The 23567-nt window shown below is 31.1% G+C and overlaps 1 protein-coding gene across 1 annotated transcript in view; it reads right to left on the bottom strand.

The window, feature by feature from the left end:
- LOC113509840 (calsenilin) overlaps window positions 1-23567 on the bottom strand; it is a 162130-nt gene that overhangs the window by 19394 nt on the left and 119169 nt on the right. The window contains exon 6 of the mRNA XM_052899418.1: window positions 5994-6188. Within this exon, the coding sequence (XP_052755378.1) occupies window positions 5994-6188 (195 nt within the window). The remainder of the gene's footprint in view (window positions 1-5993; window positions 6189-23567) is intronic.

Below are 23567 nucleotides of genomic sequence, written 5' to 3'. Positions count from 1 at the left end.
TAAAATAACAGAATACAGAAACGATTAACTAGGGACTTAACAACTATAAATTACGATATATACAAATAATGTCGCGAACAATGTGTTACCATTAACAATTAAATTGGCAGAACACTTCCTTAAACCAATGATTTCGATTTTACTTTGTTTAATGTATGATATAGGTATAATCTTATTCAGAAAAAATATCAACCCTTTCTAAGCCCTCTATAGCAAGGAAACAACGTGATTATAAAAATCTGTTTTTAGAAATGCACATATCACTGCTATAACTGTTCTATACCGATGCCAGATAAAGATGATCTATAAACCTATCATGAACCTGTAATAGCAACAAGTATTCATAAACGCACTACAGCAAGTCAAGCCAATAAAAGTCAAATAGCGGTTCTATAAAGTTATAATGGACTAATCCCTACTCTTAGTCCCTACTATAAGAATATTTTAACCTAAAAATAAAAAAAAAACAAATTAAAACAATATGTTATTTTACGCATATAAATGCAAATTCTTTATTTTTTATGATCTAAAATATGAATCAGTTGGAAATCTGCGATTAATTATGAAGATCTACATTATTAATTCAATATAAATTGACATGCATACCTATCCTAAAGACTATCTTCAATCAACATTGTATTTGTTTAACCTGGTTCATGTCCATTAATATTTTGAGGTATGTACGAATATGTATATATTCGTGTTTTAATTAAAATAGCAATTATTATATTTTTCTAATCGTTATTACAGAAGTATAATATTAAGAGTAATATATTTAACAAGATTTTATTAAGATCATATAATATATTTGACAGTTGACTAAAATTGACTGTCTAAGTTTGTAACATAATGACGTAAATCCGCGAATAAACCTATTTTACTTATTGAGGGCTTATTGAGTTTTTATGAATAACACTCTATTATAAACGCTATTTGCTACCTATATCTGATTGCTTTAGGTTTTTTTTTTAAAAGTATTGTAATGGATAGGTAGTAATAATAATAAAAAAACGTAATAGTAATAAAATTTAAACACATATCTATAAACGAGTGAATCAATTAGAAATGCAGAGAGACAATGGTACCTATTAACTATTCAGCAGCTTTAAACGCTTATGTAGAGAACAGGATAAGGCGGATTCAGTTTTTTTTTCGCGTGGCTTCGTTAACGTTTTTCTCTGCCGTTGTTCAAATTGCCTTCATCGACATTCAGTTTTATTCACAAGCAATTTTCGCGGATATTTCTAACGGTTCGAGATTAGAATGTGGACTGTTGCTTGAACGTAATGCTTAAAAATTCTTTAGTTTAAAAAATGTAAAAAATTAGGCGTAATAAAACTTAAGAATTTGCAACAAATTCTCTTTTAGCGAAGCAAATTATTTGCTCCACTAAAAGAGCATGCTCAATAGTGTTGGATATTAGCAAAATGACTTAAGAACATCGGTTCAGATCTGGTGAAAATTTCGCGTAATATAAACAAATATAGGCGAATTGAGAACTTTCCAGAATTGATATTTTTTTAAAGTGATTGAAAGAGAAAGAATATAAATAGGTCTATATATGAACTAGTTCATTTACGGGTAAATTGTCTGTTTACATCATGATGCATCAAGGATGTGATAGAGCATAACATATTTAAGTGGGAGGTGGGGGGGGGGCACCTCACACACACAGTCACACATACAAAATAACCCCCCCGGGTTATTTTGTATGTGTGACTTGTCTGTGACGAACATGAATATGTAGGTAATATTTTTATATCTATCTTTTATCGTGTAGTTATTATTTATCGTTTAAATTAAGTCTTATTTATTAAAAATGAGAAAATATCTTTTATCATATCCCAGCCAACAAAGTTCGCGGCCTGCTGGACAATTTGAATGGATGTAAAGTATTCCAGCACCAGCATTCACACCCGAGACCACTCAACTTGATGGGATTATATGATTATGTGATGTGTTTTTCATGTCCCCATTTTATTCTTTTAGTACAGTCGGTTCGGTATTTTTTTATTAACATTCCTCGCGTATATTATATTTGAGCCTTACCTTGTTTTCTGCCAAACGGCGGGAAAGAAAAATTTATACTAATTTCAAAGGTCGACCGAAAATAATATATCCGTTAATGACAAGTAATTTTATTAACAATAATAACGTTTAATAATTATTATTGTGGTTTTCCTTCTGTAGGAGCCATCATGACACGTATTTTTTAAATACTGTGTCTATCCATGTCTTAGGTACTCTGTTGTTATGTTATTCAATTTTAATTTTATTGATTGATTATTATTATTACAATAATGTATTATTGTACTAACTATAACTACGGGTAGGGACTAACACACTAATTACTAGCAATATACCTGATAATATAACAATTTTAAACTCTGCGTAAAATTCAACTCGCACTTGACAAGTTTTATTTTTTAAAGGATAATAGACGCGTGATTATTAACTTTTAATATAAACAAAATAGTCTTATTATAGACATTGAATTTATTCAGTGTGTAATATCTCGAATCTCTCGGATCCAGTTTTTAGAGAGAAATAAGCAAAATTTACATTCTAAGTGCTTGTTTCCTTATTAATTCTTTCTTTTTTTTTCTGTGAATTCTTAAGTCGTCTGAGTATAATATTATGTTGTCAAAATAGTAGAAATGTAAAATATTAGAATACATAAGTTTTTTAGTGACTTCAATATGAATGAAGTACTCTTAATTTGATTGTAATTTTTTTGTGCCTACGTATATACTCTGTGATATTAAAAATAAAAAAGTATATAAATATTCTTATCAGTTACCTACTACTCATTATTAAAACTTTGCTTAGTTATTTATTTATTTTATTATTTTTTACGTAATCGGTAGAATTTATTTTCTTGTTGGTTCCTCATTACATTTTACATACTCGTATTATTTCTAAGACAAGCTTTTCTGAAGGAAGATATGTAAAGGCTTGCAGCGTGTGGAGAGAATTTAGGAAAATTGTTTCCGTTAGATGTAGTGTAAAAGGATGTGGCAAAAATAAAGGATAATATTATTACTAGATAAAACGTAAAAGTAAAAGGATTCGTAGACAATAAAGCAGTTTGAGTGAAGCACTCATCAATCGTAGTTTTTGATATCTAAAGAAATATTGTCCTCCGTACATAAAAAGTCCCTAATATATACACATCCCTTTTAGATCTTGCCTAGACCTTTCAAACGGTGTGACATCTCAAAGCTTATGGCTACTCTACAAAATGATAGGAAATGGCAAGAGGTTACCCCTTGTGATGTGAGTAACAAAAGATATGTCGGGTCGAAGAGCATAAAGGTTCATCTAATTCCCCTGATGCAAAGAAATGGTAAAGGATTGTTTATCGTTTCTATTCTATTCACATATCTGTCTGTACCCGATTTCCGAAAAAGGAGAATAACATATTTGAAAATATATTAAGATATGACATTGGAATGTATTTGAGACTCTTATAGAAATATAATATGAGTATATAAAAATATTTCTATATCAGTTAATAGTTAAAGGTACATAAATATTTTGACGCTATGAGCCTAAATAGTTTGATAGATTTCAATGGTTAATTCCGGTGTTTTTTATTTATAGGCAATATTTTATTGCAAAGAAAATTAAGTTATAGGATATACGGAGCTATTTTTAAAAACTTATGTTCATTGATAACTAAAATATAACTTGATAACAGGAATGTAGCACTGTACTCACTCTAATGTAAATTTCCAGACGAAATCAAAACAATTGTCGGAAAGGACAAACATAGTAATTGTTTGATTGTAAGTCCGTTTAATTCCCATTATCCAGTTATATACATGTTATGAATTCGGAGTTGTTAATACAACGGTGGATGCTCTCTGACAAGATTGTAGAATTTCGTGTTTTTCGGTTTCAAACTAGACATAAAAATATATCTGTTATGGCCATTATTACATATTTACGATTACTTTTTCGAGGCCTCCTGGCCATCTAAAAAAGGTACATAGGTAAAAAGGTACTCTCAGACATGTATTTGTGAAACTTTGGTCGAATCTTGGGTTGGGTACCAGGCAATTGTAGCGTCAGCACCAGGCAATTATGTGGTAGGCACGGCGCACGGCCCACCCGGCTCCCCTCTTAAATATGCCTACGGTGATCATCGAGTAAGATATAATATTATTACTAATTTTATCCCTAGAATGTCGTAACAGGTGACTAAGACAGTAAATTATTTGTAATAATGTAAAATGAAAACTCGGAACCCGAAGTCCTACATCAAGTTGCACAATGCGTGGCAATAGTACCTAGTATGTAGTAATAGGAAGTGACTTGTGTCTAGCAGTGGGACTTTTAATAGTATGGTATAGAGAAATATTACTGATTTTAGAGTGATAACCTGTGGCAATTGTATTCCGGCGATGCAGGAAGCTGGCACAAAAACATCAAATTAGAATCTACGACTTACCTTCGAGTTTTTTAAATGGCGGCTCAGCTGAAATATCCGGTGAAAGATAAATAAAACTTCAAATATTTTTTTTTATTTATTTATTTATTCTGTCAGCCTTTTACTAAAGATGGGTAATATCCGATATCTATATATTGAGTTCTTTTGGAAATTAATGACTATCTATCGCTCATACCGGTCAGATATCTACATTCATTACAAGCGGGTACTTCCTTTTCATATATATATATAGTAGTTACAACTACAATATATAGATATTGCCCACTCTTACATTTTACTTTTTTACTACATATTAATATTAATTAAAAAAATGCCAAATTGGACATATTAATCTTACAATTAGTAAAGATTTTGATTGGGAAAAGATGGAGTCGTCCTTGCTTTTCTGTTTTGTGTTTATTTGACAGTGGACCAGCATAAAAATACTTTAATAATTCCTGGATTTTTAGTAAACTCGAGGAGATTTCGTTGCATTCAATGATTTTAATCAGAAGTAGGTATACTTACCATTTTATTGGAAATCGATCACTTCGATATTCGATACGTATTTCAAACGTTACCAAGAAGGCCTGCTGGTTTTCTGTGTATTATTTCTGCTAAGCACAATCTAGTACTAAATAGAGAAAGCCAAATTTAGATGAATCGAGGCCATCCTAAAAAAGGAATGTTTCGATCTTCTATCAAAATGTACAGTCCTTTATTACTTGCTAACTTTTACTCGCGACTTCGACCGCGTGACTGGGATATGTTTACTGACCAGGATAAAAAATAACCTACATCTTTCTATATCTTATATTCAAGTAGTACGTGTATAGTATATTTCATAGAAATTGCCCGTTAAGATGCTATAAGCCAACAAAGAAACAAACAAACTCTCTTTCACATTTATATTATTAATGAGAATTATTTATTTCACGTATGATATTATTCTTAAATTTAAAAAAAACTCATTACGAGTGGTCACTTATTCTCAAATCAGCCCAAAAAGCTTTACTCATTAATTAGCAAATGAATAGACTTACTCGTGTTTAGCATTTTATTAGTCCCTAAGAACGACATTGCGGCTTTTTGAAATGGCCTCTCAATGTAAAACAACTTATTTTGCAGTGCTATGTAGATAATTTGCTTATTTGGGGATTAAACGATTTAAAATTAAATTAAAAGGTACAGTTAACCCTGTTTGGTACTGTTTTAGTAACAATTGAGTGGAGAATAATTTCGTAATTAAATTGTATTTGAGTAAAATGATTAAAATATATATATTCTTTGTGTTAAATTGTATTAAATCTGAACACAATTTTATTTAATGTGAAGCGATGATAAGGTAGAATTTATTAAAAAAAACCTTAGGTTTTACATGCTAACATTTTGTTGTTCATAGGCTGAATTATAATTGACTTAGTAGTAACTCACCGCTCAGTACCTAAGTTATTCATTACTCTAACTGCTACATAAGTAATAAATTACTAAAACAGACCCAACTAAGCATCATAAGAATGAGTTGTACCATGGAATATTAGGTGGTTGTAGAGAAACATACCTCCTTGTGGGAAGAACTGTGAGTATATAATTTTGAAGGTGTCTTCTTTGACCACGCCAGTGGGACACTCTGCTTTGAAGCCCCGGTATAGCCTCTTCAGCTCGGGTTCTGTGAACCGCGTGGCACGACGGAGCGCCGCGATTGAGTCCGGCCGGTACCGAGGGAGTTGTTCACCCAACTCCTCGAGTTCCGAATCTGGAATTAAATATTTAATTAATTAGCAAAGAAGTTACATTAATACTATAGCGGTATTTAGATAATTAAATATCTCATTTATTAAATTTTGAAAATTGTTTAATAGTCGTGTTTCAGTTTGAAGGAAGGAAGACATTTTAGTTCTCAAGAATAATAATGCGCGGGTTATAATAGTGTTGAAGTTTAAGAAATCGATGAGAAGTAAATTAAGAGGCTTTATTGTTTTTTTTTTCTAGTAATGGGTAAATAAAAAGCAACTATACACAATGACGGGATTATTTTTATGGATAAATATGGAATGATAACCCTGCTTGCGCTATCGGTAAACGCTGACGGGGCACCAGTGAAGGGTGACAGGTAAGGATCAAGGCACAAGAATTAACCACTATGGTTTCCAGTGGGAACCGCTTGGAGGTCGACCTGATAGGGTGTATTGCTAGCAATGAGGTTGTTAAATCTTATTACTAACATACCCCTCCCTCCCTCCAATGACGGAATTAAATATATAAACAAATTTAAAATGTTAAGAATATCTGATATAATTCAAGGTAAGAGTTAGAAATAGTAAAATCCGTAATAGGCTATCTTGAAGGTGCTGAGGTAATTTTTTTACGGTTGGACTCACGTCACCTTAAGTGCATTTCGTAGTAAACGGTGAACGTCGCTTAACGGAGGATTCACGTCGACTTACATATGTCGTACTATCTGTCAATACTTTGTGTTACGAACGAGAGAAATTTATTCTGAATGTTATATACTTTTTATACCATAATGCCCGCGTACAAGTATATGGCACGACTGAAACACGAAGTCTGGGAAGTGTCAACCGTTGCTTGTAAACATTAATATGTCTACCAATAAAATTGTGAATATCACCAAATCTAGTTTACCATAGTAAGGGTAGATAAATATTTCAAAAATGATATTATTGGGTTGTTAGATTTTTCAAAAATGACTCAGTGCATTAACCGTGAAAATTGATGTATTTGCCTTAGCTTTTATGACATTAAAAAAAAAAAATAAAAAAAAATAGTATATCATGTACCATTATCATGGCCACAGTACACTTTGTTATGTTTGTTGTCCATGGTACTGTTCATGTCTATAGGCGATGGTTACCACATTTCATCAGGTGGGCTGTCATTTTGTTTTGTTATTCTAAGTTGTATATAAAAAAAAAAAAACATTATTACTAATGGATTGCTGCTCAAAAAAATCGTACGTAATAGATGTGACGATATCATTAAAAATGTTCAATAGATATTCTTAGATCAGGAAATCGTATTGTACTTTACGGGCATATTCTTAATCTAGTACCCACTACCTTTTCAGTTCCTTGGCGACCGGAAAGTCCCCTCGCATTCTCCATTGTGGTAAGTATATTTCTATTCACTTACTATAATGGCAAATCAACATTGTTGTTTTTAGCACGACTAGCTTTTAATGCGACAATAGTATACATTTTACAATCAAATATTAAATGACATTGATATTATATGTTATATATATCTATTGAATAATAGATTTTTATATATATAGACGATAATTGATTTTTAAATTGACATCATTGTTGATTTTGCGGAAATAAAAATATTTCTCACTAGAATCTCACTAGAATAATAAATATCTAAGACTTTACAAAGACTCTTAATTGTCGCAATAAATTGGTATTGCTTACGTAATTGTCCCGTATAAATTTTGTCATGATTAAACGTTTTGTTGCGAAAACAAAATATAAAATTAAAATTCGGCACAGGAATTATCAGAGGGAGACTTTGCATAAAAGTCGATTGCTTGGGCACCTCTGTCCCACTCGTGTTTCTACCGTGAAGCAGTTGTGTTTGCATGGCTGTGTTTCGGTTTGAAGGGTGGGATATGGCGTGAATTTACTGGGTACAGAGGAATAACACCTGAGTCCTCAGGAATGGCAACGTATGGGGGGTATCATGGGCGAAACAGTATACTCTGTTATGTCCATGGTACTGCTCATGTCTATAGGCGATTGTTACCACTTTCCATCAGGTGGGCTTCAGCTTGTTTGCCATTCTAAGTTGTATAAAAAAATATATATATATTATTGTACTTGCATTAAATTTATGATAATTTGTAAAACAAGGATGTAATGATACTTAACACAAGACATCAATCCATAATATCCATATATATATATATATATATATATATATATATATATATATATATATATATATATATATATATATATATATATATATATATATATATATATATAATATCATTTTGTATTGCTATGGCACACTCACAAACGAAAATTGTATTTAGCTTTATGTATTTTTTTTTATCATTTATGTTATCTCGCTTTTTTTTTATATGTATGTTGTAATTTGTGTGCTGTAAGTAAGTAATGCAAATAAATTATCTATCTATCTATCTAATATTATTCAAAATAATACATAATACAATTATGCGAATTTAATTAACTGTTTGTTGTTTCAGATAATAGAACATAAGTTAAATGTAATAATAATCGTTGATCGGTAATAAATTGTAAGTTCAAAACTTAGCTTTCAATGTGAAGGCGACAATATTAGGGTAAGGAAGCCAATACTTATAAAGTGGACGAGATGAAAGCTTTTCTATCCTTCAACTTCGTGCTTTATCGATGAACAGCTTTCCTTTGCACAATGAGGGGCAGACAAAGAACTTATAGCCGTTAGCGATTAACATCTGTCATTATATATCTTGGGTTTGGATTAAGAGGGGTTTTCAGAAAAGAAAATTCGATGTGATTTTTTTTTTGTTCTGTTCCGTTGTAATTATAGTTTTCATTACATTGTTTGCTTATTATTTTTTATTAATTTTGCACTTACAGTTTTAGTTTTCTTCTTAAATGACTTACGAAAAATATATGAAATATTATTTAAACAAAGTTAGCACAATAAGGGTTTTTATATTTTTCTTTAATGTAATGTCAGATCAGGGTCTGATAATAAACTTTGAAGATCAACACAAGATTTTTATATAAAAACTTATTTTAGTCGAATTATTCTTTCAAATTATTCTCGTTTAATGAAACTTCAAAAGCACACTGCCTTCGCTAAGGTTTCACTTGGGAATTTTGACAGCAAAGTTTTTGTTTTATTTCATTTACAAAATACGAGATTTCGGACTTTGCTGCTTTGCTAGTTTAAGTTTTTAAAAAAATTATTCTTTCTTTTTATCGATGTTTCTCATTGCAACTTAGTTGTAACTTTAGAAACGGTATTAAAAATCTGGAAGTGATGCTCAACTAACATTTTTACAAAATGTTCTTAAACGAAAAGCAAAAATATTAAAAAAGAACCAATATAGAAGTAGCCTTATAGTTAGCAAAGTGAGAAAGTAAGTAAAGTTGCTATATTTTTGCACTCGTAGAATTAATTGATATACGTCCTGTGCAGTCGTCTTATGCTGGAAGAAAGGTTTTTGTGGAGATTTTTCATAAAGCGACGGCTGTTCGAGACATTGAAATAGCTCAAGTTTTGTTCTGGTACGTGATAATGTCTATAATTAGGCGTCTTTAGTTAAAATATTATGCTCTCAGACTGCAGTAAATCAGATTTTCAAATTAGGAACTTTACTAACTTTTAATATTCGTATAGTATTAGTATAGTACCTGTATAATATAGATAAACGTGCACACATATTTTTAGTGACACTAAGTGTTACATAGTTCATATTCAGATTGTTTATATGTATTTATATATTATTTGTATTATATATTATTTATATAATTGTTTAGCCGTGTGGTCTTGGCATATAATAGGCCACCCATTCCTATCTCGTGGGTGTCGTAAGAGCCAACTAAGGGAGGGCGAGGGAAGGACACCAGCGTCCATCTTAAAACATCTTTAAAGCCTGACAGCGATTGCCAATCCGCCTGCCAAGCGTGGCAACTACTGGCTAAACCCCCCAAGAGACAGGCTCATGTTCAGCAGTGGACAGTTAAAGGCTGATATGATGATGATGATATGTATTTATAATGGGAATTTAATGAACTTACTGTATTTGTCGTTTTCAACAATTGTTTTGACTTTATTCGAACAAAAGGATTTTCATGTTCGTTGTGGTCAGTCTTAGTATATAATAATAAATTTATGGGAGTGGTTGTCACGTCACTCAATAATCCACTAGAACACAGACTGTCACTCAATATTGTATTGCGTAGCTTTATGTGAATAAGGCTTACGATAACGGCTAAAGTGGTTTCGGTATTTTTGTATGGTTATTTATAGTATTATTTTATGTAAATATTTATGATTGATTTATAATTTTTGTCGTGAATAAAATTAGATTTGAGACGATTTATCAAATCTAGTAGGCACATAGACATTTTTGCAGAATTTTTAATTCAATTATCGTAGGGTTGATATTGTTGATTTCTTACTTTCTTACTATACATCCGTACCTCTTTTTTATGGAATACTTTTAGGCACAAAATCTATATAAGTAAAAATAATTTGTTTCGGGATCTAGGGACCAACAGTAGCTCTAGCCAAGTGAGTCCAGAAAAAAAGAAACAATTGCCAAGTGTATACCTTTAGAATGAGTGCACTTACTAAGCAATATTTTTTGTTCTGTTTGTAATTCTGAGGATAAAGTTTGTATGAAAAACAACGTTTAAAGAATGGTACATAAAAGTGTAAAATTTAGGTTAAAAAATCTCCATATAAAAAAGTGAGTAAGTGAGATAGAAAATAGGCCTGGTAGTTTGTTTTATATTAAAAAAAAACATGGTTACGTTATTCTCAAGTAGGTTCGATAGGTTGAAACGCACGTCTCGATACGTTCACGCCCGTTTTCACCGACACGGAGTGTCAAACGGTTGATATTCATGGCTGTGGTTGTCACGCCACCCACGTACTACGCTTCCAATAATCCACTAGGGCACAGACTGTCACTCGATATTATATTATGTGCCCTTATACGAATAAGGCTTATGATAACGGTTAAATTTCTTACGTGATCCTTTTAGGCGCGTAATTTCATAGAATTGTGACGGTAAAGTAGATAATTCACATGAACAACCTTGTGCAATAATATTTAAAGGCTTCAGTAATATTTTCATTGTATTATAAACAATTCACAGTATTAAATAAGTATTTAATGTTTCGGATGTCAATCTGGTAAGTTTAATAATTAAAATTTGTACTTTAAAAATAAAATTCAAAAGATTTTCAATCGACGTCAAAAAGGAGGAGGTGTTTTTATATAATAACTGATATCTTCATCGATTTTTAACCATTTTGATTTTCTTATTAAAAAGTTTTAACGTTCGTGTGGATCTCTTAATTGGCGAATTTTTTAAGCATGGAACTATTATTACAAGTTTCCTTATTTTTATGTATATTCGTTTAACTTTTCGGTTCTAAATTTTGTGATTGATGGTGTCTGAGAGAAGTAAAATTTGATATAATTTATTTAATTTCAGTAACAGGTAAATAATATTTATTTACGATCACAAATATATATTAAACAATTATTAATGGCACAGCTGGAAAACTGAACCATCAATAGAGTCTTACTACAGTTCATATGAAAAACATACATATCTAATTATGTAACAAATAACGTGATTATAAAATTATTAATCCGAAAACCATTACCTGTTATTTATACGTAAATTTTCTCATTTTAATTCAATGTCCTTTGAGGTCATAGATTTACCTTTACCTGGGATTACAATAAGTAAAATTAAATTTTGTACCTGCGCGGATTTGTCCGAAGTGGGCGAACTGGGAAAATTAACTAATTTTAAATGCGAAAGTGACCCTTGTATATTAATTTGTAAATTCAATAGGAAACCTTTGAAAACTTCGAAACTTCAGTGGATAAGCTATATGAAAATATCTTTTTATTTTTAGAGTTTATTTCATAGAATAAGGTAAATCCTATTGTAAGTTGGTAAATAGGTGTGGGTATACTCACTTATTATAATAATTGTATTTTGTGATTTTTTAGGGTTTACATATGGAGTTTGTACATAAAAATAGTGTAAGTGATTAGGATAAATGAAAGAAAGTATTGTATTCTGGAATTTCGGGGCCGGTAGAAATGAGATATTAGTAATAATTACTAATATCTTCAGTTAGAAAAAAGAGGTTTAAAACTTCTAAAATAAATAGGTATGTACATATTTATAATATATAATTCGTATGGTAAAATAATTTCTAGCACGAAACGTGAAATTAAATCTTAAATTTACGTTTATTTTTCAAACTTTCCAAGAATAATTCTTCATTTCCCATAGCCGGCGCCTTGCTTTTATTATGTGAACATTCATTTGATTAACTCCAGCTGAGGAAAAGTTAAAAGTAGCATGTTGCTTGAATTAAAAAGCGAGTGCTCCGGAAACCCTTTATTTTATCAAACCTTTTTTACAACGTCTTTGAAAAGAAACTTTGTAGGATAAGTTTTATTTTTTATAAAATTGCATTTTTTGTACCGATATTGAGAAAAAACTCTTTTATCCATCTATCCACGACAACCCATTAGCGTTCTATTACTAGGTATAGGTTTCCTCATTAGCCTACTAACACTATACGGGCCAGGTGGTTTGTTATAAGTTTATTATTTTGAGTCTTCTCTTACGCAGGTATATTATATTTAAAGTCTAATAAAATTTTGAGAATGAAATGGTGACACGTATTTTTTATTACTTAGTCACACTTTAGTTAGATTAAATCTTTTTAACGTTTGCCTATAATTAAATTATCTAGAAGTTACTCTAAAAAGAAAGATTGAATGGCGAAAAATAGTGCGAAAGTAACGGAGTATACATTGGTATAATACTCTGTTATTTATGAAATGGTAACCCTGCCTACGCGATGATCTGATGCAAATGAAGGCAGGTTGTCTAGGATATCTTTACGGATTTAACTAGAATGAACTACGATGGTTTCCAGGCCAGGAACTGCTTGGAGATTGACTTGAAGGGCTTTTTTTATGCAACTTTAAATGGCAAACAAGCTGATGGCCCACCTGATGGAAAGTGGTAACCATTGCCTGTAGACATGAGTAGTACAATTGACATAACAGAGTACACTGTTTCACCCAGGATACCCATGGGGCGTTACCATTTCTGAGGACTCAGGTGTTATTCCTTTGTATCCTGTAAGATTATTGCCGTATCTCACCTGAATGGGACAGAGGTGCCCAAGCAAACGACTTTTGTACAAAGTCTCCCTCTGGTGTCTGAGTTTGATAGGTTACGAGTATATTGCTATAGAGGCTATCGACCACGCATACTGTGTTTAGTTCTCTTAGTCTTATAATTTTCTAATGATGAAATGTCGACATGTTATATTTTTATTACTCATTCACAACACGGTTTAAATATTGTTTACGATTTCTCTGTAATGAAATTATCTAGAAGTTTCTCTAAAAGGAAAGGTTAGAAGGCGAAGAACAGAGCAAGCTTATGTAACCGTAAGCCAGAATTTTGCTTGAAAATAAAGAGATTTAAAAAAAGAAGGGGTTCTGAATTTGCTTCCATTTTCTGTTACGATATCTTCATATAGTTCTTATTCTTAATCGATTTTGATAACATTAGTCCAATATTAATTTTATTGCCGTTTTTTGCGCAATAGAATTTTAAAATGTATTCTTACTGTAGTACGAAAATAAATAAAATTATCAGGGGTGAATTCTACCCGGAGATATCCCGGTTTTTTTATTTTAAAGACCCATCGGTAACCACACGGTCGTACCTATCCGCCCGGGGAAAGCAATAAATTACTCGTTATCAGTTCTAATTGCAAGGGAAATGGAATGTGAATTCAAGACGAATTCCGGAGCCGGCAATTAGTCACGAGTCTGCCGAATTGCTAACAATTTGTCGCGAACAACCGAACGTTTCATTAGAACGACGGTAATGGTAACTCAGATGGCTTATTATGCAAATGGTGGTTTAATGTTATTCAAAATCTTGATACAATTAATCTTGAACATTAGTTTACTGTTTACAATGCGTATAAATACATTTGCTGTTTAATTACTGTATTTTGACGAAAAGCTGTCGTAAGGGGTGGGGATTACTAGTAACGGGGACTAACAGCCCTATGACCAGCAATGTACCCTCTCAGGTCGATTCCCATGAGTTTCATTTTATAATTTAATGGCGTTCATTTACACATAGCTTTGCGTAAATTTAGTTCTAAATTCGATTCTGAATGGGATCATTTATAGGAAATAAATTTTTCTAAATTGGCTTGAATCTTCTGGATTGTGTCCGTAGATTGTAGATGTATATATGCATATAGTAGGTATGTTGATTAGTTTCTTATAACAATAGAGTATAAGTAACTTAAGAATTGGACAATTATATTACTTATTTATATTACAAAACCCTAAACAATATTAAATTAAAACAGTAATTAAAAATAACTAACACAAATATATTTTTTTTATTCAACTAGAAAGGCAAATAATTAGACGGCCCACCTGATGAAAAGTGGTAACCTATAGACATGAATTACTTACATTATAAACCATATATATTTTATATATATCTAGTATTATTTATTTATTAGGTATTTAGAGATATTATTTAAACACATGAATATTTATATAATAAATACCGTTATACTAAACAAATACCAGTGGTTGCATTCCATGGTGCTATCTAGTACATAGTATTATATTATCTGTGCTAGTACTAAGCAGACCTTGTACCACGGATATCAAGCGATTGATACACATACATACTTTCTTATTGCAAATAAATATGTAGTACCCAGACCAATACAAATATATATGGGGGGGGGGGTTAAGAGAGTAATGAGGAGTTAGCGAATAGCCCCACTATTAGCAATATACCCTGTCAAGTCGACCTCAACGTGGTTCCCCCTGGAAACCATTGTGGCTAATTATAGTTGAATTCATCAGGATAGGCTAACTTATCTGCTTTCATCCTCATTAGTCATCTATTACTGGTGCCCCGCCATTATATACCGATAGCGCAGACGGGGTTACAATACCATTATCACCCATTAAAAAAAAATACAAATATATATAGTAATTATTTAAATGTTTGTATTGCAAAGGGATCGATTCCATGACTATTAAAATTAAAACGATGTGTTAAGCTGCTAGACTATCAGATTATCGGTGTTAAGAGTTACATCCTTAAATTATCAGCTTAGCTATTAACCGACCACTACTTTTCCATACACTGCCATAAAGAACGCTCCTGAGCCATGATCGATTACTTAATCGACTACTTAAATACCTAAATGTAAATTGTCAGGTATTTAACTAGGTAAGTCTTCTCATGTATCTTATCGTTCAAAAAGAAGGAACAGTCCTGTGGCACGTCTGCCGCAGTGCGTCGCGTTTGAGAGCGAAGCGATTTGAATGCCTACTACGAAAAGAACAATTTGTTCCAACAAATGGCGAAGCATCCGTCAGGTGTAGGAAATCACCGGAAACATTTGGCGCTATCTCAATTTTACGTTGTGAAAATTTTGCCGGCCACCGTTTACCGTTTAAATGTTATGTAGGAAGTTAGAACATAGTTTAGTGTTTGTAAAATATATAACTATTAACGGTTCTACAACTAAAAAGTTAAATTTTCGGTAGACAAGTGTTAAATTCATGTTTATAAGTGTTATTACTCGATCTACATATATGTTTGTATGTAAACAAAAGTTGTTTTGTTACATGAATCTAAAAATTTTATAGATAATATTACAAATAAATATTATTATACCAACTTAACAATGTTAAATTACTTAAGGTGTTGTTAAACACTGTTTTGTTGATAGTGTTTAAAATTGTTTTTGTAGTAAGTCAGTACTAAGTAATAAGTATTGCTCACAATTGTAATATTTAACAGGATTTGTTGAGATGGTAGTTTTTTTATGTTTACATTTTGCCAAGCATTTTGCCAAACATTACTACCGTCGAATAATAAGGATTGATTTGATTTGTTAGCGATGTTTACCATCACCGAAGAGTTAGTCGATAATTTAAATTGTCACATAGGGTTTTTAGTGACGCTTAGTAGAATTATATTATAAGACAAGATAGTATTTCATACAGGAAACTGTTTTTCTTTGAAAATAAAAAATCGCCTTTTCTGGATTTCGCCCAGTTTCTGTAGTTAAGATAACAATAAATGTGTTTCGGAGCTTCTATTATTGAAAATACGACTAAAGTACGCTTTTTATTCTTTTGAAATCTCCTGGGTGCTAATGAGTATTGTGAAGAAATAAAATAGGTACGTCATTAACTCTCCATAGATGACTATGGACGGATGCTAAAGAATAAGCTATATTTGCCTAAATTAGATTCTCAGGTGGGCTAAAAAGAATCGCAATAAGATTCATCTTATATAAGCTGCGAATTTAATGGGTACAACATATTTTGGTCTTAATATCGATAGACTAGTTTCATAGACGGATTACAGATTATTTAGTAAGTTTTTTGTAAAGTTTTTTAAAACTCCTGGGTGGTAAATATGTCCACCTTATACAAATCATATTGGGATTTACTTTGCATAACCCGCTAAGCTTAACGGTCCGTTTACGTTGAGGGAAAATTTTCCTATGAATTTTTATAGACAGATTATTCAAAATTAAATCAATAATTTTATATCATAATATTGGAGTTTGGTTCCGGCATAAAATAGGCAACCTCTTCCTTTCCCGTGGATGTCGTAAGAAGCGACTAAGGGAATCTAACAGTCGAGGGATGTGCAGCAGCGTCCCTCTTAAAACATCACCAAGGCCTTACTGCGGTTACCAACGCGCCCGCCAAGCTTAATAGCTACTGGCAAAACCCCCCAATAGAGGTAGGCCTATGTTTAGCAGTGGACAATTACCGGCTGATATGGTATGGTATGCTATATCATAATATATTTTAGTATGTTATGTATAATTGCATATGGTTATTACTTTTACGAAAAGTAATTTATTTAACACTCCTGATTTTATCGAATATTTTAAAGAATATTAATATTTTACCTAAATAATCAGAATACACAGATAGACTATATAGGAATTATTAATTCAATGCTACAAATATAGAATTCATATATTGTTTATTCATAAAGTTATCTATTATGTATCACTTGCATAGAGACTGCTTTAACTTGTATTTATATTATTACGTAATTTATTATTTAGATCTATGCCATAGAAATAACATCTAATGTTTATTTTTACTGGTATTCAGAGACGCCTTGCCAACCGAGAAATTGTCTATTACTATTCATGACAAGATAATTAGTTAGTAGTGTAATTTTTCTAGTAGATAATGAGCAATATACACATCAACACAGGATAATATTAAACAGACATAATAAAATGTGTTACAGAAAAGGGAAGGAAGTCGAAACCGTGAAAATGAATAACTGTCCTCAAAGAACATAGAACGAAATATGAAAATGTATTCTGTATATATGTGTCACATATAAAGTATAACATATTAGTTTAAAAGAAGAAATTATTTTCAGAATTCATTTGAAAATTCTATTGTAAAAGTAATTAAGAATGCACGATGAAAACATGCTGCTGTTTTATATTTCATATTGTGGATGCGTTATTACAGTATTCATTAAACTGGTTCTAGCTAGAAAACGTAAAATTATTACTAGTTTTATATTAATTTTCTTAATAAAAAGACGAATAAAATGACTGTCCCAATAAAAAACTGGTGACTGTAGTTTCTAATCTCGAGATTAAAACGCTCTGGTTACGGCGGAAAATAGAGAAATTTCGGCCACCTTCCCAGTGAACAAATAAAAGGGATTTTATTCTGTGTGTAGAAACACTGACAAATCTAGACGGCGAGATTGCATTCACGTCGACGCGTTTGCCTGAGCCGATTATCGGATATGAGATTTGGTCGGAATTGAATTTCCCCGTATTCTTCCATGATTATTCCGAAAGCGCCAACTTTTGCCTATTGATAATTGTACCTGTGTTTTGATATATATATATAATATGGTATTAACATTATCTGATTAGATGTTTCTGTATTTGTTATTCAAAGACACATAAACGGTTCCACGGATTTAAATAAAATTTGGTACAGGTCTAAGGTTCATCCTAACTTAACATATACGTTACTTTATGTACCGACTCATACGGGTAAAGCCGCGGAAAAAGCTAGTATATTAACATATTTTCTTAACACAACGTTGTAGTTACTTTTAGATGTAAAGGGTTATAGTGAACTTTAATATCCTCCATGTTGTTTAATTACAGTGTACGTGCGAGGACCTCCGTAAACTAAGGGGGAGTGGCTGTAGATATTTGTGGCGTAGCTTAAATAAGCTTTCGCTACGCTGACACTGAGGTTTCATTGTTCCGTGAAATGGAATGAAAATCTTGTGAAGCACGTTTCGCCGCAAGGCCACCGTGGAAGGTTACAATATCTATTTATACTTTTTAACAGGTAGACAACTTATAGTTGTGGTAGATATCTATTATTAACAATCTAAAATAAAGTTATTCTTATCTATATTCAACGTTTCATTACTGGGGACAAGTTTCTCACCAAGAGCGGAACACTATTAAGCTACTATTACCATGTGGGTCAGACAACTTAGCATAGAGTTTTATTTTGAGTTATTCCTCCGATTTGTATTGATAGCCATTGTGTTTTATTCTCTTATGTCGTCTTGAAACATCCTCGAAAGACTGATGGAAACATTATTTTATTTTTGATCACATATGATTATTTTTAGTGTTATTTTCTGAAAATGGTTCCGCCTGATGCTATAGCCAATCATCATCATAAATGATAATCGATCTACACGTTATCGACATAGGATTCAATCTCAGATCCAAGAATTTAAAAGTTCGTGCATTACGCAAGTTTAATAGTCCTCCTGTGAATATATTTGCTAAATAGTTCTTTAAAAAGAGTGTAGTAACGGCCGCTAATTTAGTTTGCTCTTGATTTAATAGACGTACATAGAATTATTACATATATTTATTATTTGTCACGATTGTGATAGTAAATATGCATAAAAGAAGCATGCATTCAAAAAATATATTTTGTTTTCAATTTATTTATATTTATATTTAGTAGCGTTTTTAAAACATAAATGCTACAAAGATAGAAAGATACAAAGTTGGAAGTACAAAATAGTTTTAAATTAGTTGCAAAGCTGTATTGTAATTTCCGCAGACCATAATGCACGCTTGGAAACCAGCTGAAGCAACATACAGCGTACGTTGCAATTACAGTATTCAGTGCATTTTGTTTACTTACTCCTTTGAATACATTTTTAAATATATCCCTACATTACTTCCTGAAAAATCTATTGTACGGAAGAAACTTGTAATACGACTAGGAGTCGGCGAATATTTTGTTATTAGTTAGAAAGTCTTTTTATAACGACAATTTTAATAATAAAATATATAGAAAGATTCTTAATTTCTTTTAAGATATTTATCTTAATAATATAATGAAATTGTAAGCAGATGAAATTGGCTTATAGAAAAATTCTTATGAGGGGCTTTAATAAAAGCAGTAGAAGCCAATACGATATTTTTTTATAAATTTTGTCTGCCTGTTTGTTCGTTTTAAAAGACTAGGTACTTCAACCACTTCGGGATGGTATATCAAGATAAACATATATCAGATTTAAAGTTGGAACATTGAGTATAACAGTAAAAATCGCATTCGATTTAGTGCAATTGTAAATAAAGTTAAATTGCAAGTTACAATCTTAATATATGTATATAGACAAGTAGACATTGTAACATTTAAATGGAAGAATATATGAGAAATATCTAATGCAATTTATGTGGCTGGAATCAGAACAGAATACTTAATGTCTACGAGGAAAAGTTTAAAAAGAATAAATCGATATGAAATGTGCTTTTTAAATATTAAAACAGCTGAGATGGTTGCGCTCTATAGAATAGCTAGCTACTTTTTCCTTTTAAATTCCAACTGAATTGAAGAAATGAATGCAAGTTGTTATCAGTGAAAGTATAAATGTAATTATACTTGCATAGATAATATAAATACAAATGTTTTAGTACAATTTAATTTCCGTTTAAAAAATAATTACTGTACCTAGGTATACAGGTTTGTATTACCAACTTATGGAAAGGATCCCGATAATCCTATGTATATATGTATTAACCATAAAATATGAAATAGGATTCTATAATCCTTATCGTGTCCTAACAATATAAATATTAAAATATTTGTTATATCTTAGCGCTTAATTAATTCTTATGAAATTTGACTTATACTAAGTGCCTGTAATGTGATATGAAGGGAGAACACGTGGAAGAAGTCACGCGTAAAAACTAGTAAAATATAAAAGGAGGGAAAAAGAACGCGAAATATTTCAATTTTGATGCAAATGTAATTAAGCCTCAAGCAGGTATAATATTTTGCGGATCGGTACTTATCCAACTTCCAATATATTTCTGGATAACATCCAAAGGAAAATATTAAAAGCTTTCTAACGTTGAAGTTATTGGAAATTTTTATGCTGCAAGATACAACCTCTATATACAACATAATTTGATCAGACTAGTATTTTCTGGATAGTTAGGTAACACTAGTGAAAATTATTATTTAAAATAGAAATTGCAGTAATTTATGATTTTGGGTTAAAAATAACATGGGAAAATTAATATTGGACCAATACAGTAGTAAATCATATTGATTGACGATAAATTAGAAAGAGAAAACGTTGTACTGAAAAGTAAAAAAAAAACACACATTTTGTTATATTTCGCTCCAATTTGCATATTTATCTATTTATTCCATCAAGTGGATGAGTTGGAAGACTGTAAAAGTCTTCCAATACGTTCACTCAGGAAAGCATCAGTACAATAACATATATAAAAAAGGAATAATACACATAAATAAAAGGAATAATATAAAAAAAGATTTAACTTAATAAGAAGTAACATTAGAGCCTAAATCTTTGAACACAAATACTCCTTGTTCATCCGACGAAACTCCAGCAAGTTGGGGGCAAATACATCTAATTGTGGATACCGGCCCAAAATATCATTGAGTAGTTTCAATGCAAGAGATAGCTTGCTTAGACAATTCTGTTCTTCTTATGGAACATCAAATAACTGCCTTCTACGTGCTCGCATATATTACTATTTATCTGCTTACTTACTCCCTAGGCCAAATTTCTTTCAAATACTAATAACGTGGACTAGAAGAGATCTTCATTTGGGATAAGTCTAAGAATTTAGGGTCAATAAACGGTCTAGATAAATAATTTTATGTAACTTTCAATTGTAATATAATAATAAATATGAACAAAATAGCACGGGCAAAGTATGAATCTTTTTGAATTAAGAACAACAATGACGAATATTCATCATATATGTAGTAGCATTGAAAATAAACTCCTAAACATTAGTTTTCCAAGTCATAATGTATGTGTAGCTTTAATGAAAGGCCAAATTGAAAGCCGTTCTCGGAACTGAGAAAATGAACTTGATATTGAAAATAAAAGTGGAAGTTGAGAGTCCCGTATTTGTTCGACGGTAAATAAGAACTGTAGCTTTTATAATATGCGATGACTGGAATATTACTCGTACTTTGTATTTATCTAAGAACTAGAACTAGAATTCATTCGCGACTACGCTCACGTAAATTGGCATTTTGTAACAATTTAAAAATGTATATTTTAAGGGTTCGTTGATGGGATTGTCACAAATGTTAATTAAAATCGGCCCAATCATTTAGCAGTAAAAGCCAAGTAGAGTTAGTTTTACATTTCATGAACATATGGATAATCCATGTTCGCTATTATACCGGGCCATCCTAGATGATGAATGTGTTATACCCTCATTTTCAGTAATTTCATTGCTATTTTCTGTACATGAAACCAAAACATTACTATATATATATAAATTTAACTAAACAATGCCATCAAAAATTTTCCCGAACAAAGTTGCGGCACAATAAAATTATTATTAATTTATTAATTAATTTACTCTTTGTTGGACCACTTAAAGAATAATACAATAGAAATAGAAATTTATTATTTGACAAAAATACAAAATTACAACAACAAGATACAATGGGCCCCACACTAGTCGAACCTGTATCGTGTAATACTACAATACATATGTGTTATATATATATATGTATGTACATATACTTGTGGTCTTATCATTAAAGCAATCTCTTCCAGACAATCTTTGAGTAGAGGAGAAAAGAAAAAGATAGTAGCTATTTGGTGCAATAAGTACAATAAAAAACGTTCGTGTTAAAAAATTATATGCTAAAAATATGTTAAAAATATCAATAAGATATCTGCGATTTTTCTGTGTTCAATAATATAACTCTTTGATTAATAATACCGATTAGATGTGCTGTAGAATTATCAACTGCTGTCAACGCCTCGCTTTACGTTTGACAGAGCAAGTTTTTTTTAGGAAAATTTTAAAAGGAAATAATTTATGATTGTGTTCTACAAAATAAAATCGATTTCAATTGTGGCAACACCAGTTATTTAGATTTCAAAACTAAACTATCTAGTAGTTGCCGATTTTGATAAAATTTCTACGGGACTAACTTAAAAAAAATTTAAATTGGTCTAGAACTGATGGAGTTATGAGGTAATAAACATAAAAAACAAATAGAACTGAATTGAAAGGATTAGGAAAATATATGTTGCGTCGTATGAAATTGAAGTAGTCTTTTTGTAAAACAATATCTTAAATTATTACCCAATATTTTAAAATTGCGCTTTATTATTTTCATTTAAGATTTAATACATATGAAGTTTATACATCGAACTAAATAAACTTTCAGGCCCATTTATATGTAGCACTCAGTCAGACAATGCAATATTTGTGTTTTACTTTAGTTCGTGAGGTGTCGCGTTATTTAGTGATGTCATATTTGAATTCCATTTTAGTTTATGAGATGTTCTATTTAAGTCAATGTTATTATTTGAGTTGTCTTTTTTAACTAAATAGTAAGGCTTTAGTCAGTGTTGTTAATCGACGTAATCCCACGACAGTAATTCCTCTCATTATTCATATCGTAAACAATATAATATATAACATGTAATGTTTGTATTTCCTACTTGTGGAAATTATTTCTATTCTGCTTCCTAACTCCTAATATGAGTTTTTGTTCACGACATATTGCGTTTATGTCTAACGAAGTTACATTGATATATGTGTAATGTTATTAAAGTAACTGTTGTACAGTATCTTTATATTTTATGTTGTAAAAGTTGTTTTAAGGTGTAATATTTTACATGAGAATAATTTGATTGGTTGACAATTAAAAATGATAAGCATATAAAAATTCGCGTGGTTCCGGCATAGAATGGGCCACCCCTTTCTTTCCTGTAGGCGGCGTAAAATGCAACTAATGGCACTTAATGGTCACTCTTAAAACATCACC

The sequence above is a fragment of the Galleria mellonella genome, unplaced genomic scaffold (assembly GCF_026898425.1).
Source record: "Galleria mellonella isolate WM207_F2 unplaced genomic scaffold, CSIRO_AGI_GalMel_v1 utg57, whole genome shotgun sequence".
Lineage (NCBI taxonomy): Eukaryota > Metazoa > Arthropoda > Insecta > Lepidoptera > Pyralidae > Galleria > Galleria mellonella.
Note: the sequence above shows the minus strand (reverse complement) of the source record. Positions and strands in the feature narration are given on the sequence as shown.